General features: G+C 42.6%; 1 protein-coding gene across 1 annotated transcript; it reads left to right on the top strand.

The window, feature by feature from the left end:
• The first annotated feature begins 1,950 nt into the window (after positions 1–1,950).
• Positions 1,951–16,261, top strand: LOC308099737 (PDZ and LIM domain protein 3-like). Its single transcript, XM_080448485.1, has 7 exons — positions 1,951–2,096; positions 10,527–10,678; positions 11,254–11,338; positions 11,633–11,820; positions 14,453–14,583; positions 15,072–15,183; positions 15,389–16,261. The coding sequence occupies exons 1-7, from the start codon at positions 2,004–2,006 to the stop codon at positions 15,570–15,572; spliced, it is 945 nt and encodes a 314-aa protein (XP_080304611.1). The 5' UTR covers positions 1,951–2,003; the 3' UTR covers positions 15,573–16,261.
• Positions 16,262–18,418: the final 2,157 nt, after the last annotated feature.

The raw sequence follows: 18,418 nt of genomic DNA, 5'->3' as shown, positions 1-18,418 counted from the left end.
CTGACATGATACTGACATGATACTGACCATGATACTGACCATGATACTGACATGATACTGACCATGATACTGACATGATACTGACCATGATTCTGACATGATTCTGACCATGATACTGACATGATACTGACATGATACTGACCATGATACTGACATGATACTGACATGATACTGACATGATACTGACCATGCCTTTGTTTAAAAAAAAACATATACCTTTACCATCTGATAGAGCTCATAGAGACCATTAAAATGATATATAAAACTAAGTTTTGCCACAAAATGTCACATACGCCCTTTGTGCTCCAAGCACTCAGTGTACTATGAATGTCAGCAGATCAGCAGATCGGTACTTCATCACAGACTTCCTTATTTGTATAAGACCAGGCACCATGGTAATGGTAGGAAACAGAGGTTAGCAGTTTGCGAGGGACACACGCTTAAAGTAGCCTATATGAGTTTTCTTATTATGTCTTTTATATGGCTTAAGTCAGTAAATTCTCACTTTAAATGGCATTCTCCTCCATCTACACAATGGAAACATAAAGTAGGCTACTCTCACTGTTTAGAAGAATAGCCTGCAGGTTGAGATTAATTAACACACTTTCCTGTTACTGTGTGTTTACAGTTTTTGTTGCAGAAACATGCTGACCATTTGACACATTTTAACCATTTAAAGGAACCGTTTTTGGTTGACGACCCTTTTTAAAACTGCACTGGATGCACTGAAATGTTGTAGCAATAGCCTAATAGTGGAAACGAAGGGAATCAGCCGGGCCAACGTGTGATGCTGCTAGCTGTTTCTTTAAGAAGATGTTGAGAGAAATTAAGTACAGAAAAGACAACCAAAGAGAGGTACATTTTGTTTCAGACAGACAGACAGACAGAGAGAGAGAGAGAGAGAGAGAGAGAGAGAGAGAGAGAGAGAGAGAGAGAGAGAGAGAGAGAGAGAGAGAGAGAGAGAGAGAGAGAGAGAGAGGGAGGATGTACTGGCTTAAAACAGAAAGAGAGGAGGGGGCGTGGGTCACCGGATTATCATCACGGCTCAAGTTCACATCTTCTAAACAGTGAGGATATAGGAGAAAGGAGAGAGGAAGAGAGAAGGTTAACAGAGTTAAAGAGAGAGCCTTGGGTCCCATCCAGATCAATGGAGGCTGGAATGTGCCTGTGGGACCTGCAGCGGCCTCAGCACACGGAGCTGCGCCTCCAGACCAAATAAGGACTGGAGCACCAGAGCGAGAGAGAGAGGAGGCCAGCCTGGCTCTAGAGCTGCCCAGGGATGATGAGAGATGACAGAGGGCCTGGCGTGGCTCACGTTCCCTCCATGCTTGGAACTCCCCACACACTCCCCACACAGGTAGTCACAACAAGTGAACCTGAATAAAGCAATACCACAACCGTCGTAGATATGTGGGTGACCCCCAGCGGTCCTTGAAGCGGTTTAAGGGGGTCCCCAGCAAAATCTGTTACAATAGCATCACAATCAGTTTAACCACTTTAACCCTATTTTATACTTAGGATATTCAAAAATCTTAAAAAAAACACTCTTGTATGGGAATCCCTGGCACAAAATCAAATGGAGGTCCGCTCTCCACAGCCAAACTTAGAGGCCAAAAAAAGCCAAAAAGCTAAAATTAACTTGACGAACAACAGCATACGGAGGGACCCCGTGATGAGGAATGCAAGAAAAGAACAGAACTGACAGGAACAGCAGGATTAGATGGACCGAGAACCAGAGTGCTGCTGGGCTTCCACACTCTCTCCAGTGACCTCACTCTCTTGGAGGGGTAGGGGGGCGGGGGGGGGGGGGGGGGGGCGGGGTTCACAGAGTTTCCACCCCCTTTTAATGCCTCAGCTGGTTTAAACTCTCCTTAACTGACTCATTCTCTTGCTTTTTTAAAACTGTACTCCCCGCAGAGTGCAGGGACACACACACTTAGACTTAGTGTGTGGCATCAGTGGAACAGGACTGTCTTTTAGGCTAGGAGGGGGTAGACATAGACATGCCATTTAATGTAGTTCTGGACGGGCCGGCCCCATGGGGCTTCCGGCTCGTTGGAGGCAAGGACTTCAACCAGCCACTGGCCATTTCTCGGGTGAGTGTGTGTGTGTGTGTGTGTGTGTGTGTGTGTGTGTGTGTGTGTGTGTGTGTGTGTGTGTGTGTGTGTGTGTGTGTGTGTGTGTGTGTGTGTGTGTGTGTGTGTGTGTGTGTGTGTGTGTGTGTGTGTGTGTGTGTGTGTGTGTGTGTGTGTGTGTGTGTGTGCATTAAGAATAACTGGGATGACATGATGAACCTTCCTCATTTCCCCTGTTTAACATCTGTGTTCTCCTGTCTACTCCCTAATAAGACCAGCGTCAGTTTACGTATGATATTTGTCTAGGCTCTCTACTAACTCATTCAATCTATGGATAGGGAACTATTAGGGACTGGGTGGACTGGATGGGGGAGTGTGGGTCTATGCTTTCTGGGAAGACTGTGCCTGAGTGTGTGGGGGTGGGGGGGCGAGGAGGGGGGTTGCAGGGCTTGCACCTGTGTGACAGTAAATGCATGAGGCTTAGATAGAAATAGCAGCTTACACACTGACATTCGGCGCATACAGGCACACATTAAAGCCATTTGTGCACACTCTGACTCATTCAGACACGTGTGAGGACTTTTGGGAGGTACAGGAGGTGCCACACAGCAGCATTCTGTTCACACAGTCAAGTTTGAAACGTTTTGAGCAAAGAACACTGTCACTTGAACCTGAAAATACATGGGATTTTAGCCTTATTTATATGGTATGCACTCTTAACAGGTGAACCACCAGGGTGCCCCTTCATGCAACATTCATGATGGCAGCTGCAGCAGTGGTGGAAGACATTACTCTGATTATGTGTTACTTAAGTAATGGCTGCAATACTGTCATGTACTAGGGAACACATGTCAAAACCAGGGAGTCCACACACAAGTCAAACGTTTAAAGTTATATTCATTGATCTAAATTAAATAAAGAATGACAATAATCCAAACATAAACTGGTATGAGGTGTGAGCAAGTCAGTAATCAGTCAAGTCTGCAGTGTATGGATGTATGGAGTGTGCTGTGTGAGTGTTGTATAACACTCACACATAAACATAAAAATACTCTATTACAGTACTTCAAAGTTGTACTTAGGCACAGCACTTGAGTAAATGTACTTAGTTGCTATAGTATCCACCCGCTGCAGCTGAGTCAACACAGATAAATGGATTAAGAGTGAATGAGTTCAGCTAGGAGTTCTTTGTCTCCTGTCTATTGTAACTGTGCAGTTGTTCAGAGATGCTCTCATAGGTACTTCATGTCATTAATCTGCCTAGAGCTCAGCAGTGGGTAGGCATGGTAGGGGAATACCAGGCTACTTTACACATCGTCGCTGTCGGGCGGCAATCTAGTATGATCAAAACGGTTACTTTTCAGGAAATGAGAAAGAAAAAAGAATCTGTGTCCAGTGGATCCAATGTAGTTAGTTTAGTCACAAGCTCTTCTTAATACTTGGTCATTGGTTAAATAGTTATAAATCCCACAGACAGACTTAACAACTTTCAACTTTGCATCCCTATTTTGGGCATGTCATTGTAGGCGAAAGGTTTCGAAGGTAAAAAAAAATAGAAAAAGAAATCGCAGGTCTACAAGCTTACAACATGTTGCATCGTGACATTTTGTGTACTTGTAGATTGGCTATTTTTGCTGCTTTTGCATGACCCTGTCATCCGATGAAATATAAAATAGGGCATTCATTTAGGAAAAAACATAAAAATGGGGACAAAATTAATGTAAATGCAATCCAACAGTACTGAAATCTCAGGGAGTTTGGAAGTTCATTGTTAAGCATTTTTGCTGAGCAAAATTAAGATTGAATGCAAGGTTACATACTGAACATTATTTGACACAATGGTCAATCAAGAGTTAACATCATCATTCTACTGATTATACATGATAATAAAAAATCTATTTAGTTAGTTGACGTTTATTGAGTAATTATGAGTAATCGCTGATGCCATGTTGTAAATCTGTGTGCGTGCGTGTGTGTGCGGCTGCGCACGCGCTTGTGTTTGTGTGTGTGTGTTGCGTGTGTGAAAATACACCACTGCTAACATCCAATGGTGGAAATCACAGGGAATAATATGAGCGCATGCATGCTGTATAACAATTAACTAGAACAATTAAATTGATTCAATAAGAGGGGAACATGGAAATAGTGTGGGTCTGTGTGTTACCACACATCATGGTGTTTTGAATCAGTGTTCTCTCTCATGGGATTACAATTACGCTGCACGTCGATCAGATAAGAGATATCTCTCTCTCTGTCTGCGTGTCTATATTTAGGAATGGCATCAGAAAGAAACCAGCTGTTTGGTGGTCTGATCTCCAAACTGCCACAAACCTACACCTGTTGTTGTGTTAGAGGACTCTGAAGCAGCCTATTATGAGAACAGAGATGAGAGAAGGCTGGAGTGGATGAGAGGGGGGGTGTGGGGTGGGTGCGGGGTGGGGACACATGAGGGCGTTAAATCAGGGACGGGGTGAAAGATGGGGGAGCGAGAAAGAAAGGTTAGAATATGGTGGTAAGCAGGAATGCCAAATAAGGGACAACTATGCAATAATACATAAAGTCACACGTTGCGTGACTCTACTGTATTTGGCTAATAACATTCCTCTTGCTTACATTCTGTTGTTGGCTTGGACTTACAAGCCTTCATACATAAGCACATAGCACCTGGCTGCAGTGTCTTCATACACTGCCTTGTTTGGTTCGACACTGTCCTGCTCTGGTGGCTGTTTATTAACATGTTTTTATTCTGTGCATAAAAGCTCTTGAGTGAAAACTAAGGGATGTTTCACTGAAGTTATAATGAATGTCTCACTGAAGCCATGGTGGATGTTTCTGTCAAACCATAGTAGATTTTCCAGTAAATGCATAGTCGATTTTTCAGTGAAACCATAGTAGATTTTTCAGTGAAACCATAGTTTCAGATCAGCCAGAATAAGCACATGAGACACAGATAGGTAACAGACACAATAGCACTAAAACAGTGTTTTACTGTTAGTCCAAGAATTGCAGGACTTTAAAACAAAACACTCTCTCTTTCACAGTGTGACCTTCCCCCCCACCACACACACCACACACACACACACACACACACACACACACACACACACACACACACACACACACACACACACACACACACACACACACACACACACACACACACACACACACACACACACACACACACACACACACACACATCCACTTATTTATAGGCAGATGACCTAATTCAATCCTCAATGCAACAGGGGTACAGTACAATGTGTCACTCACTTCTGCCGTGTAAAGCAATATGACCATCCACATGACATGTCAAAGTGTTGTATGTCTCGTAACGTCGGGTCTGGCTTTTGAAATATAGAAGCACTCTCCCTTCAGTGGTATCTCTCTCTCCTGTGAGTCAGACTATCCAGAATATCCGTTTATCCGGGACCTTCGTGTTAAATTCAACCACTTCCTTGCCTGCGTCATCCATATTCCTTGATGATGCCGTCAGCTGGCGTCAGCTGGTGGGAAGCAGCTTATGTTTACTTTGTCCCCAAGGGAAGAGCTGAGTTTACATGCAAACATACCAGTCAGGGCAACACATGGCTGTAAGGAGAGCTAACTTACACTTGACATCATGGAGAACATGATGTATTAAAGTAGGTGGTAGGGAGAGACATAGACATAATATAGCACATACACTCTCATATTTGATGTTAAGAGCCAATACAAACCAGAGGCACTAAATTGATACAAATTTAAGAAAGACAGAAATATTCCACCTACTGTAAGACAATCTGGGAACCCATTGCCAAATAACAAGGAAAAACAGCGCCCTCTGCTGTTTTTCACTGTTTTTAATTACTGTGGGTAATTCATTTGTCTCTGGGCGGAGCTGAACGGACGACCCGTGCTCAGGGAAACCGGGGTTTTGGTCTGCCTTCAGCCTTTCACTTCCGGTGGTGCTTTTTCATTACCACTAACAATATTTCTCCACGGAACACTAACACCATTTCTCCCAAAGAACATCGTTTTGCAATTAAAAATTTTACTAACTTTCCGTGGTTTTGTCGGCTTCGAGGACGCTATTGTTAAATGAGTTTCGGTTTGTTTCTAGTGGGGAACGAACGGCACACACGTAAATCCCACCCACTACATTTGATTGGGTAAAGCGCGGCCTGCTTCCTGATCTGATGGCACGCCCACTTGTAGCCAATGTGCACGGGTTGTCAACACGGCTACCGACAGATTCAAGTGCAGAGCAGAATCTGTTCTTGAGAGATTAACTGCAAGATGATGTATACAGTAAATAATCAGATATCAATTGTAACAAGGTCAACCAATATGTTTGGCACGAATATTGGCATATAAATGCAATCCAGGCTCTCATCTGGGCTTGCACCCTTTGATTAGAGGGCTGAGACGTGGAGAAACACTTACATGTATCATCATATCAGGGCCGGATCTAGGCATGGGCAAGGGGGGGCAATGCCCAAATTGTTTTTGGGTGCGGGGGCTTGTGAAAGTTACATTTATGTCATGATATGAAATGTGAGCTTACCATAATCAAAATAATCCTTAATCATATTCCATCATGTATCATTGCACAATTCAAATAATCCTCTGCCCTGATTTTCCACACACACAGTCACACACATGCAGTACTACTCCTAAACAATAGGAAGCAGTATTACACAAACAGCCGGAAAGAACGCAAAAAAAACGCCAATTTTTTTTCTGCCGAGGAAGCGCGGCGCCGAGGAAGCCGCCCCCCCAGCATTTCCTAATGCCCCCCCAATTAATAATTTCTGTATCCGGCCCTGCATCATATCAAGGTGAATGATGACAATAACAGTCCTAGGGCAAGGATGACAGACATGTTACGTAACTGCACTCCTTCTAAGGGCTGCTGGGTCATGAGCTGCATGAGCCGTCTCCCCTGATAGGAGATGATTGAATAGTTGCTGGTTACAGTGAGGTCCAGGGAGGTCAGCTGTGATACTTCCTGCATGCTTCCTGGATCTGGCACAGTGCAGCGTCTGGAATGGATGTAAGCCCTGCGCTGTGCAGTGCCTAAAGTATCTGTCAGGTTGGACAGGCCGCATTGACATGAGCACATTATTCCGGGCTACAATGTTGATAGTCGGATTAGTTTTATATAGCAACATAGGTTGAAATAACACAATGTCCTCCATTAACCTGGGTTTAAAATGATTTATTTGTTGTCATTTTTGAGAAGTAACACAAAGCCTATACAGATGGAAAATGGTAGGGCAGTTTGGCAAATATTCCTTTTCCAGTAGCCTAGTCTTAGTTGGAGACAGACTTTATCTTTCATCTCCAATACCTTTCATACTGTTGCTTACTGTATGTAAACAAACCAGCTGACACTGGAAAAATCTAAGCACTAGTGTTTACATGGACAAAGACGTGCAAGGATTGAAATCTACTAACGGTGCATTAAAACAAATTATATTACTAACGCTTCCTGTCAGGATCTGTGTTTCTGTATATTATTCTGATGTGAGTTTTGTGTTTCCTGCCGTCCCTTGTAATTACTGCCTGTCTTGTCTCACCCAATTTGCAAATGTAGTTCACCTTTGTCCTGTTCAGTTCCAGCCAATCCCTGTATTGATTGTTCTTCAGTTCACCTTTGTCTACTTAGTTTCCAAGTGTATTTATACCTGTCTGTTTCCTTGAACCCTTAACTTATTGTCTGTTTCTATAGCCTGGGTTTGTTGTCTGTCCCTGTTGCTTCTTCTGCTAATCTATGCGTTGAATAACTGGAGAAATAATCAGAGTCTTCCATGTCATGTTTTTGGCTTTGTTCCCTTGCATTTGGGTCATACTTTGATGACCCCTGACACTACTGAGTTTCAGCTAAACAGACTATTTATTGGATGGCAATGGGTAAAGCCAAAGAATGGCCTGTAGCAGGCAAAGACGATATACTTACTGTGCATGTAAATGTACTTAAAGATCAAACATACTGTACCTTGCATACGAAGCAAAACCCTACTCTACCATCCCAGAGGGGAACATAAGCAAGAAAGGGGCCCAAACAGTGGTACCAACCCAGGAGATGAGGTGTCAGTGATGGGGAGCAGACCAACAGAGAGCACCAAAGCTTTACAATCTGTACACTATTCATACAGTCCTGTACCCTCTAAAGGGGATTACGTAGAGTGATGGGGAGAGAAAAGGGACGGAGGCAGAGACACAGAGTGAGACAAATGAGGGAGAGAATGAGAGAGATAACACAAGAGGTCACACAGACAGACAGAGAGAGAGAGAGAACGATGGCAGGGAGATGGATGCAGTTCCCCGCATGCCTTCTTGATGAAATAATGGCTCCATTATATGGACAAAGTGGACAGAATGGAGTGGACCAAATTAGAAAAGCATTGCTCAGGAGGCTGACAGATTATAATTTCATTATGGTTTAATTGGGCAGGTTTGATATAAACAAAATATTTGTAACCTAACCTAACCTAACCTAATTCTCTCCTTAACATGTAAATATAGAGTAAAGACTGGACCAGAGGTTTGGAAGTGTGGAGGGTGCTTATGTGCCCAGATACCACGACCACTGTCTGATCATAACCTCTTGCCAAAGATAAACAGATTCTGGCCTGGACACAGTTGTAGAACTGAGGGGTTGTTTCCATGCCACTTACTCCCAGTACCCAGTGTTGCAATGCTGAATTGGAACGTGGTTGCACTCTATTTTAACAACGTGATGCGCACGTCGCTTAACACCTACACTACAGGTCACAAAATGGACAATAGAGCACCGAAGTCCTGACGTCACTGCCAGTAGAGGGCGCATTCCGCAGGTTCATGGCTTTACTTTTTGTATTGATAATTTGATATCCTCATTGGGGAATCTTAGATCGCTTCATATAAGAACTGTGTTCCAAAAATAAACACACCACCCTGGCGTTTTTACTCATATGGATATGAAGCATCGACTGAAGGTGTAAATGTACACATTTACCCAAAGAGTAACACAATATAAGCACTAGAAACGAGTCAAACAACCCAAAGACTACATTTCCCATGAACGCGGCTGCTGTGGGGATAGTGATTTCAGACCCGGAAATAGTAGTTCTTAAGACTTTTAAGGCAGAATTAATTAAATTTTCCCCAGAAACAGGCTGTATCAAATATGAATGAATATAATAAACAATGCAGAGCCACCCCCCTGACAAAAACGCCATGGTGGTGTGTTTATGTTTGGAACACAGTTCTTATATGACGTGATCTAAGATTCCCAAATGGGGATTTCAACACAAAAAATAAAGCCACGAACCCTGGAACAGCGCCCTCTACTGGCCCTCTACTGGCAGTGACGTCAGACTTCGGTGCTCTATTGATATGCATCTAGGCTCATTCCTATGTTAATTCACCTGGTGTGAACGTGGAGCCTTTGTAAACTTTGTCGAGGTGTGAATTTAAAGTTGTTTTAAATCTATGCATGTGCCTGCGCGTGCTCCTGGTCAAATTGTCACGGTGCGAGGCAGGGAGGTGTAGGACCCAAGTGCGAGAGGAGAGGCAGAGGCAATGCAGCTCGAATTAAAGTGTTTATTAACACCGTCACAAAAGGAGTAGGCAGCAATCAACGTCAGGTACAGGCATTCAGGCAAAGTCAGTCACCGGGTAATCAGTTAGAACATGAAATAGACAATACAGGAGTAAAGGGAAAACTAGACTGGGAAAGCTAGGGGAATATAACACAAGGCAACAATAAGTCAGGAGATAAAGACTAGCATAAACTCACACGACTACAATCAACGAACCAACAGCGAACTGAAGCAAACACAGGACTTAAATAGACAGGGGATTAACAGGACGCAGGTGAACACAACAGACAATCAACACAGGATAGGCTAACAGGCAACAAGCACAGGTGACTAGGTTTACAATGATTACAGGGAGGTGAGACAAGACAGGAAACAGTAAACAAGGCAGACAGGAAACAGTACTACAAAACAAGAGTACGGAAAACCAAGGCAAAGGCAACAGAGCAAACAACAGCCTAAACAGGCCTAAAGAACAGCCCTTAAGAGTCCAACACCATATAAGGGCATTCAAGGTCCACATAATAAGGTCACCGTCCACGGCCCGAGGAGCGGACCGTGACACAAATAGGTTCCTGCACGGCGTGCAAGGCCGCCCCATGAGCAATGCAACCCTGCTTACTCCTCAGTGAACAAGGTCTCTGACTTGTAATAACCCTGAACTGTTAAGCAGCACTATCACCCGTTATCTCGTTATTTTGTTTTGATTCTATCACTCAAACAATCAATCTCGGCCTTGCCCTCTTCCATTCTAAACAGCTGTGTCTGTAATATTGATGATTCGATTTTTTTATTGCAACTTAGATCTATCACTGTGAAGCCAAATGTGATTCTCCATTATGTGGACAGATGAGTCTCATCTTTCTTCTCTCGTTCTCTTTGTCAGATCACTCCAGGCAGCAAGGCCTCCAACGCCAACCTGAGTCCTGGCGATGTCATCGTAGCCATTGAGGGCGCGTCAGCCACAGACATGATGCACTGTGATGCCCAGAACAAGATCAAGGAATCCTCAAACCAACTCTGTCTCACTGTTGAAAGGTCAGCCACCCAAACAACAGTGGTACTGTAGGCTACTGCAGTGGTTCTCAACCTTTTCAGGCCGCGACCACCCAAAATGATCATATTTTTACCGGGGACCCCCACAAAATGATCATATTTGTACCGGGGACCCCACACCCTGACAATGGTTGGGGTCCCGACCCACAGGTTAAGAACTTGTCATAAAAAAAGAGACTAATAAAAAAGCTAAAATAGCAGAGAATGTGTGAGCTTGTGTGAGTTATGAAGATTTCGGGGTTCCCAGAACTCCCAAAAAGGTTAGTATCACCACTTGAGCAGGGCGGCCAGGGCCCATATTAGGAATATGAACACAAATCCAGAACCTTATCTGAAACCCAGTCATAGTGCATGGAAACAAACCCAGAACCATGTGCAATATGTTTCGTTTCATGTCACAGCCCGCTTCACTTAGTTGTTGTAGTGGTTTGTAGTGGTTAGTTTGAATCATTCTACAGAAATAACCTGGAGAACTTGCACACAAACACTCAGACACACACAGCAATTTGACATAAATATTTCATCAGAGCATCTGACCACCGTCTGTCTTTTCCCAGGAATGAAGCCAAACTGTGGTCACCTCAAGTCACAGAAGAGGGTAAAGCCCACCCATTCAAAATCAACCTGGAAGCAGAGCCGCAGGTAGGCCTGTGTGTGTGTGTGTGTGTGTGTGTGTGTGTGTGTGTGTGTGTGTGTGTGTGTGTGTGTGTGTGTGTGTGTGTGTGTGTGTGTGTGTGTGTGTGTGTGTGTGTGTGTGTGTGTGTGTGTGTGTGTGTGTGTGTGTGTGTGTGTTTTCAGCATGTCATTATATTGTCCGAAAATGTCAAGAATTCAAATAATCCCCTATTTATCATACATCAAAGTAAGGCCTTATAAATTATAGTTATCACCTCGCTAATTGCCTAACTTGATACTCTTCTCTCTGCCTCCTGTCAGGAGTGCAGACCTATTGGCACAGCTCACAACCGCAAGGCCCAGCCATTCGTTGCGGCGGCGAACATCGATGACAAGCGGCAGGTTGTCAGCACTGCGTACAACACGCCCATAGGCCTCTACTCCTCAGGCAACATCCAGGACGCCATGCACGGACAGATCCGCGGCCTGGTCCAAGACAAGCCCTCGAGGTGACAGTGTATACTGTGCACTAACACTACCACTACAGTAACACTTGATATGCATCCCATGTCTTTAATTCATTATAAGCATACTGTACTTATAATGCACTATAATCTGCTTATAACACTGTATAATTATTAGTTATAAGAATTCATAAATACTCATAGTAAGTAGTATTTTATAACAATAATCATAACACATTATAAAGCATTCTATAATTATTTTACACAGACTTTTTTGCAAGGATCATAGTGTATTAAAATGATCAAATAGTTGTAATACATTATAATAATATTATAATGTATTGTAATCATTGTTATAATGCATTATAGTGTGATTATTAAATCACTATATGCATTACATATACCTGTGATAAAGCAGACTAGGCAGAGCAAGCCGTGGTGGACGGAAGAGGTTATAACCTTTTTTGAAATTGCACATACTGTAGGCATTAGGCAGAATGATGGGTCAACCAAAAAGAGCACACCCCAATATTTATAGTGTTAGGGGTGTCTCCACCAATCACAGAGGTGTGGGCAGGGGTTTGTCCACAACTGCCTTGGGAATCATTAGGACTTTCTCGTTCCACCTGTTCACTACGTACACAGAGCCATCTGGATCTCACTGTGTTACAGATGTGTGTGTGTGTGTGTGTGTGTGTGTGTGTGTGTGTGTGTGTGTGTGTGTGTGTGTGTGTGTGTGTGTGTGTGTGTGTGTGTGTGTGTGTGTGTGTGTGTGTGTGTGTGTGTGTGTGTCACAGAATATGGATCATCAAAGCACTGGGGAACGTCTTTTCATAGCTTAACCAGGCTCCGGGGCTTGGGTCACATCATTAGCTGATGGTACATGCAGCCAAAGTCTGAGCAGTTAGTTTTGATAGACTCAATAGGTACAATCGAAAACGGAACCAACGTGTCAGTGTGAGTCTGTATGTGTATATTATAATTTATTGTATGTATTGTATTATAATATATTTCCCATACACAGTAGAATCCTCAAATTAACACTAGTTTTACTGTGTAGTTTTGCGTGATGTGTTTTATACTTTGCATGTTGAATGCCAGAGCTAACATCAACATCCTCTCTCCTCCTCCTCAGTGTGTACTGTCCAGTGTGTCTCTTTCACTTGCCGTGCTCATATATCATCCCTATTTTCCATTTAAGGCTGTGAGCTCCACTTAGCATCTGTTTAGTCTCTAGCAGGCTGCTTTCACGTGATCCGGGCCTATAACCACGTACAGTACAGGCTCCCAGGGCAAGGCAGTAAAGCCCAAGCTGTTGCATCATTGATGCTTGAACGCGATTGTTCAGACCAAATATCTGTGTCTTCTTGGGTGGTCTTGGCCAGGGAGGCAATATGTTTAATTTGACATAGTGTTCTTAAGCCACTCTGTCAGGCAGGCGGTCTGAAAGGTTGAAGCACAAACCGAGAGCTGGTCACAGGTTATCATGGATGATGGGCTTGTTTATTGGAATAATGATAGGCAACCAAAGGTATGGCACCCCCATATCTTCAAATCCTGATCCAACCCTACAACCCCTCCCGCTCATTCAGATCAGCTAACACAAGGAAGCTGTCAGAACCTTCCCTAAAACATCCAGGACAACGCTGCACACGTCCCAGATTCTTCTCCCTTCAGGCTCCTAAACTGTGGAACGAACTTCCCAGTGCAGTTAGAACTGCAGACTCACTCCCAATCATCCGCCGTAATCTGAAGACTCACCTCTTCAGACTCCACCCTGGCCCACGTAGCACTTGCCGCAGCACTTGCCTTAGCCTTGACGACCCTGCAGGCTTATGCAAAGCCTACCATGTAATTTAGATAGCATGTTATGTAGACTAACATGCTATCTAAATTACAACTGACCTGGCGTGTAGATTAGATCAGTTGTAGACCTCGTCAGTTGTAGACCTCACATCCTATAGTGTGCATAGCTTCAATGTACAGATTATTCATTTTTTATGTTATATGGTTTAGACTGATGATATAGGCCTATTCTCAGTTTACCTATGATCCTAGATCGCTATGCCTATGCATTTGATGTATTACCTCGTGTTTTCCTTGCTTACTACTGTAAATTGCTCTGGATTAAGAGGCTAAATGCCTAAATTGTAAATTGCAATAATGGCAAGAAAATGTGGGGGTTGTAATTGTTTATGCTGATGCAAATGTGTAAATGTAGTGTACACATGTCTGTAGGTAGGCAATGTATAAAAAAGTCTGCACACTGTTGTTAGCTCCCACTGTTTATTGCAGATGACAGATCAACATTTCAATCCCCAAAGTTTCTTCATCCGGATGCTGATGAAGAACCTCATATGATCCCGATGAAGATCCTTTGGGGATCGAAGTGTTAATCTGCAATAAACAGTGTCAGCTAACAACAACAGTGTGCAGACTCTATTCTTATTTTTTGTCCTGCACCTGTTCACCCGAGTATAGATTTGCATGCTCAACATTCTTTATTTTATTGTGTGTGTGTGTGTGTGTGTGTGTGTGTGTGTGTGTGTGTGTGTGTGTGTGTGTGTGTGTGTGTGTGTGTGTGTGTGTGTGTGTGTGTGTGTGTGTGTGTGTGTGTGTGTGTGTGTGTGTGTGTGTGTGTGTGTGTGTGTGTGTGTATGTGTGTCATGTCCTTCAGTCCCAGGACCTTGAGCTCCATTGAGGACTCTGATGTGTATCGGATGCTCCAGAAAAACGAAGGAGAGGAAGCCCTGGAGCCTCGTCAGTCTGGCTCCTTTAAAGCTCTGCAGGACTTGGTTGAGAGTGATGGTCAGCACTTCTCTCACAAATTGTTACATTTCCAATTAGCATCTCCAAACAGCTTTTTGTGCATTGTACATTAAAGGGATAATTCAGGTTTTAACATTTGGCTTTGATATTGCGCAATAGTTCTTGTAAAATTGTTCAAAACCGTTTTGAAATCAGTATAAGCCTTCTGAGGAATGGCCACCAGAATCGTGTTAGCATTTTGTAGCAGTGCTATGAAGGGGCTCAGCTAACCAGCATTCTATTCCATTTGTTGCCATTAGTATTGCTACAAAATGCTAACACTAAGTAAGCTATGAATTTAACAATCATCATGGGATACTATTACTGACAAACAAAACACATAATGCTCCTGCGTAGTAGCTCTTATATTTGTATTTACTGTAGCTCTCTATTTATCATTATTATTATTTATAATCCTGACCCTTGAACTCTTTTTTTTTGCTTGTGTTGTTGCATTTAATAACTAAAGCTCATGATGTTCCCTGCAGGTACTCGGCCAATGGTGACAAAGACAGTGAGGGCCCCAACAACCAAGCCGACTACTCCCACGGGTAACCTGCAGAAGCTGCCCCTCTGTGACAAATGTGGCAATGGCATTGTGTAAGTACACAAAGCTGTACGAGCGTTATGTCATGTTATGTCATCTCCTGTGACAGCATCATCTCCCATTATCTAAATTGAACTCATTGAGGCTATACTGTAACTTACTTAATGTTTGCACGAAACACATTTGCCATTATTTGGAAAATAGTAATAATCTGTATCCGTTCCTCTATCTGTTTCTCCATCTCTTTGTGCCAAAAAGGGGGACAGTGGTGAAAGCGAGGGATAAATATCGTCACCCAGGGTGCTTTGTGTGTGCCGACTGTGACGTCAACCTGAAACAGCAAGGCTATTTCTTTGTGGAGGGTCAGCTGTACTGTGAGGCTCACGCCCGAGCCAGGACGAGGCCACCGGAAGGACACGATCTCATCACCACCTACACTTAAATAATAAATAAAAGACCCCTCTGAACATACTGTAACAACAAAACAATCACATACACAGGACTTCGAGCACACATAGACACACGCAACCACAAATACACACACACATGCACCCACGCCACGTACGCACGCGCACACACGCGCGCACACGCACACACACACACACACACACACACACACACACACACACACACACACACACACACACACACACACACACACACACACACACACACACAAAGCATTTAAATCATTTTATTTGGATCTGCACAATAAGCACAACACTGATTAGAAGAACAAATATGGTAAAACCAGATGAAACTGGATGCGTGAACTTGCCAAAAACACAAGCCATCATTATGGCTTAAATTAAATTATAGAAAATAACATGAGAACATTTCTTAATACTCAATATGAAACATTGTGTTCTCCAGAAAGACAAAATGCCTGTAATAGCTGAGATAAAAACAATATTTAGCCAATTATCTTTTGCAATCCTCCCAACAAGTGTACATATAAAGTTCAAATGGGCAGCCCATTATTATTACTATTTTTGTAACCGTTTTTCTAAATTACTTAATGAACACAATAACTGGGGTATTTGGCATATCCTTCAATGTATTGACATATGTACCATGATCAAAACAGTCCAGTTTTTACAGCACTGTGTTTATACATTTTTGTTGTCCTTTTCTGTACTTCTCTGATGTTATTTGAGACCAGGTCGTGTCTGGCAATGTACAGTCCTTTATAGTGCCTGCAACCATACACACACACACACAAACACACATACACACACACGCACGCACGCAGTTACACACACACACACACACACACACACACACACTTGCGTGTGAGTGTGCGTGCACACGCACACTCACACACACACACACACACACACACACACACACACACACACACACACACACACACACACACACACACACACACACACACACACACACACACATTTATTTTTGATGCTGTACATGTGTTCTTCTACACTATTGATGCTATCTGTATGCTGTGTTTTGCACATAAAGCTTGGAGTGATTTTAGAGGAGAACGAGTCAACGACACTTTCGGTAGCTATAGCTCTCATATCTTATTAAGATGTGATGTTTTGACCCGTAATAAGCCAATCTTAAAAAATATCCCCAGTCTTTTTTCTTTTTTTTTGCCTTTCAAGTTCTATCAGTCACAGAGAAGAGCCACTCGTCTCCAGTGCAGGAGACATCAGCGGAGCGGAGCACAGACATTTGATCCAAACCAGCTCTGACATTTCTGTTTCAAACCACGTTTGCTTGTATTGGACATGCAGGAACGCAGCGATGTGAACGGTTCACAGACGTAACTAAGAATAGCAATGTACTGTCGCCTCCATAGTTCTAAATATTTATTGTCCTCTTCACTAATTTCTAGATCAATTTAAGATCAATACATATCTCACACACCCAGCCTGTAATGTGTAGTGGTGAAAAGAGAGAAAAGTGGTGAAAAGAGAGAAAAGGATTGAGAGGAAACCCTACACTGGTGATCTATTGGGATATATTGTAGTCTTTGACAAATAAATACATTAAATCCACATGTGTTTTGAAGTGTGTATTTATTAGTTTAAGCAACTGTCATCATTTAATGATACAGTAGCTTCTAGAGATGGTAATAAATGTGATTGACGCTGCTTAGAAATGTACATAGAAACCAGATACAGTATATGTCTTTATATTCTGGTATAGATCAATCTGTGTAACATACTTGGTAAAAGTCAAGAGGGACCCACCACAATACAGTACAATTCAGAACCTCCTTTTAACAAGCTCTCAACATTTGCTTTATGCTAACTTTCTCTTTTTAAAAGAAAAAGTAAGTGATTTTATCATCAGTCATCATAGAGGTGTAACTGTCTGTGATGCACCCACCCTCCCTTCCTCACTATTCCTCATTATGGATATTCTTGCCTTTTTATGTAGATTATTGCACAGAACACTAATGACCAGTATACTGAAGCAAGCAATTCCTGTTGCATTGACAAGACTCTGTCAGCAGGGGGAGCTAGAGCATCAGTATTTTATTTCCATCAGTCCTCCTCTCAGGTCAGTCTAGGATCTTGTGTGCAGACCTTCATTGAGTCGAGGCCACAACATGCAGATGTCATTACCGCGTTTTGAAACCGTGGGCACAACATATTTGATGTTCTCACAAGTAAAATAATAAATAAATTAAATAAACAACACAGAAGAATCACACTCAAGTTATTACTAATTTTAAATGTTTTAAACCATGTCTCATCTGTTTGGGTGATCCTTCTATCCTTATAACTGAGTGCTATTTACAGTAACTGATTTACACTGCATACTGACTAATTGACTAAATCAATAGGGCCCCTAAAACCTCCCAGCAACTTGAATTCCCTGGTGCTCTGTGGCTGTGCCCACTGACTTTGTGCCAAAATGCAATATTGATGATATAGTTGATTGTTGACTGTTATTGATATTAATACAATTTCTCATATAACCCCACAAGCTATAAGTTCACGAGTACAGTACTTTGATGGATGCACACTCAATGTGTCTCTGCTCCTCAACACAAAGACATTTAATAAAGTGCTCTGTCCTTTGTGTAAGCCAACAGAGGAGTTTGGGAGCAATCAAAAGAAAACAACAACCACAGTGTACACAATCAGGTATAATGCACCTATGGTTTGCTTTACTCTTAAATCTGCCCCTGTATCATTGTCACACATTTATTTCATTTCATATCTACAAGAAATATGTATATACTATTATATTGATATATTGGCCTATAAGGATTGTTATTGAAGTCTGATACCTCTCAAAACACAACACCTC

This window comes from Gymnoscopelus braueri (genome assembly GCF_963280865.1).
Source record: "Gymnoscopelus braueri genome assembly, chromosome: 2".
Classification (NCBI taxonomy): Eukaryota; Metazoa; Chordata; class Actinopteri; order Myctophiformes; family Myctophidae; genus Gymnoscopelus; species Gymnoscopelus braueri.
This window is presented reverse-complemented; position numbering and strand designations above follow the sequence as displayed.

What these genes read in the sequence shown, in the direction of transcription:
- LOC308099737 (XM_080448485.1), top strand. Translation starts at nt 2,004, where the DNA reads ATGCCATTTAATGTAGTTCTGGACGGGCCGGCCCCATGGGGCTTCCGG. An exon ending in GTCCAAGACAAGCCCTCGAG is followed by an intron (nt 11,821 to 14,452) that starts GTGACAGTGTAT and finishes CATGTCCTTCAG; the next exon opens with TCCCAGGACCTTGAGCTCCA. An exon ending in AAATGTGGCAATGGCATTGT is followed by an intron (nt 15,184 to 15,388) that starts GTAAGTACACAA and finishes TGTGCCAAAAAG; the next exon opens with GGGGACAGTGGTGAAAGCGA.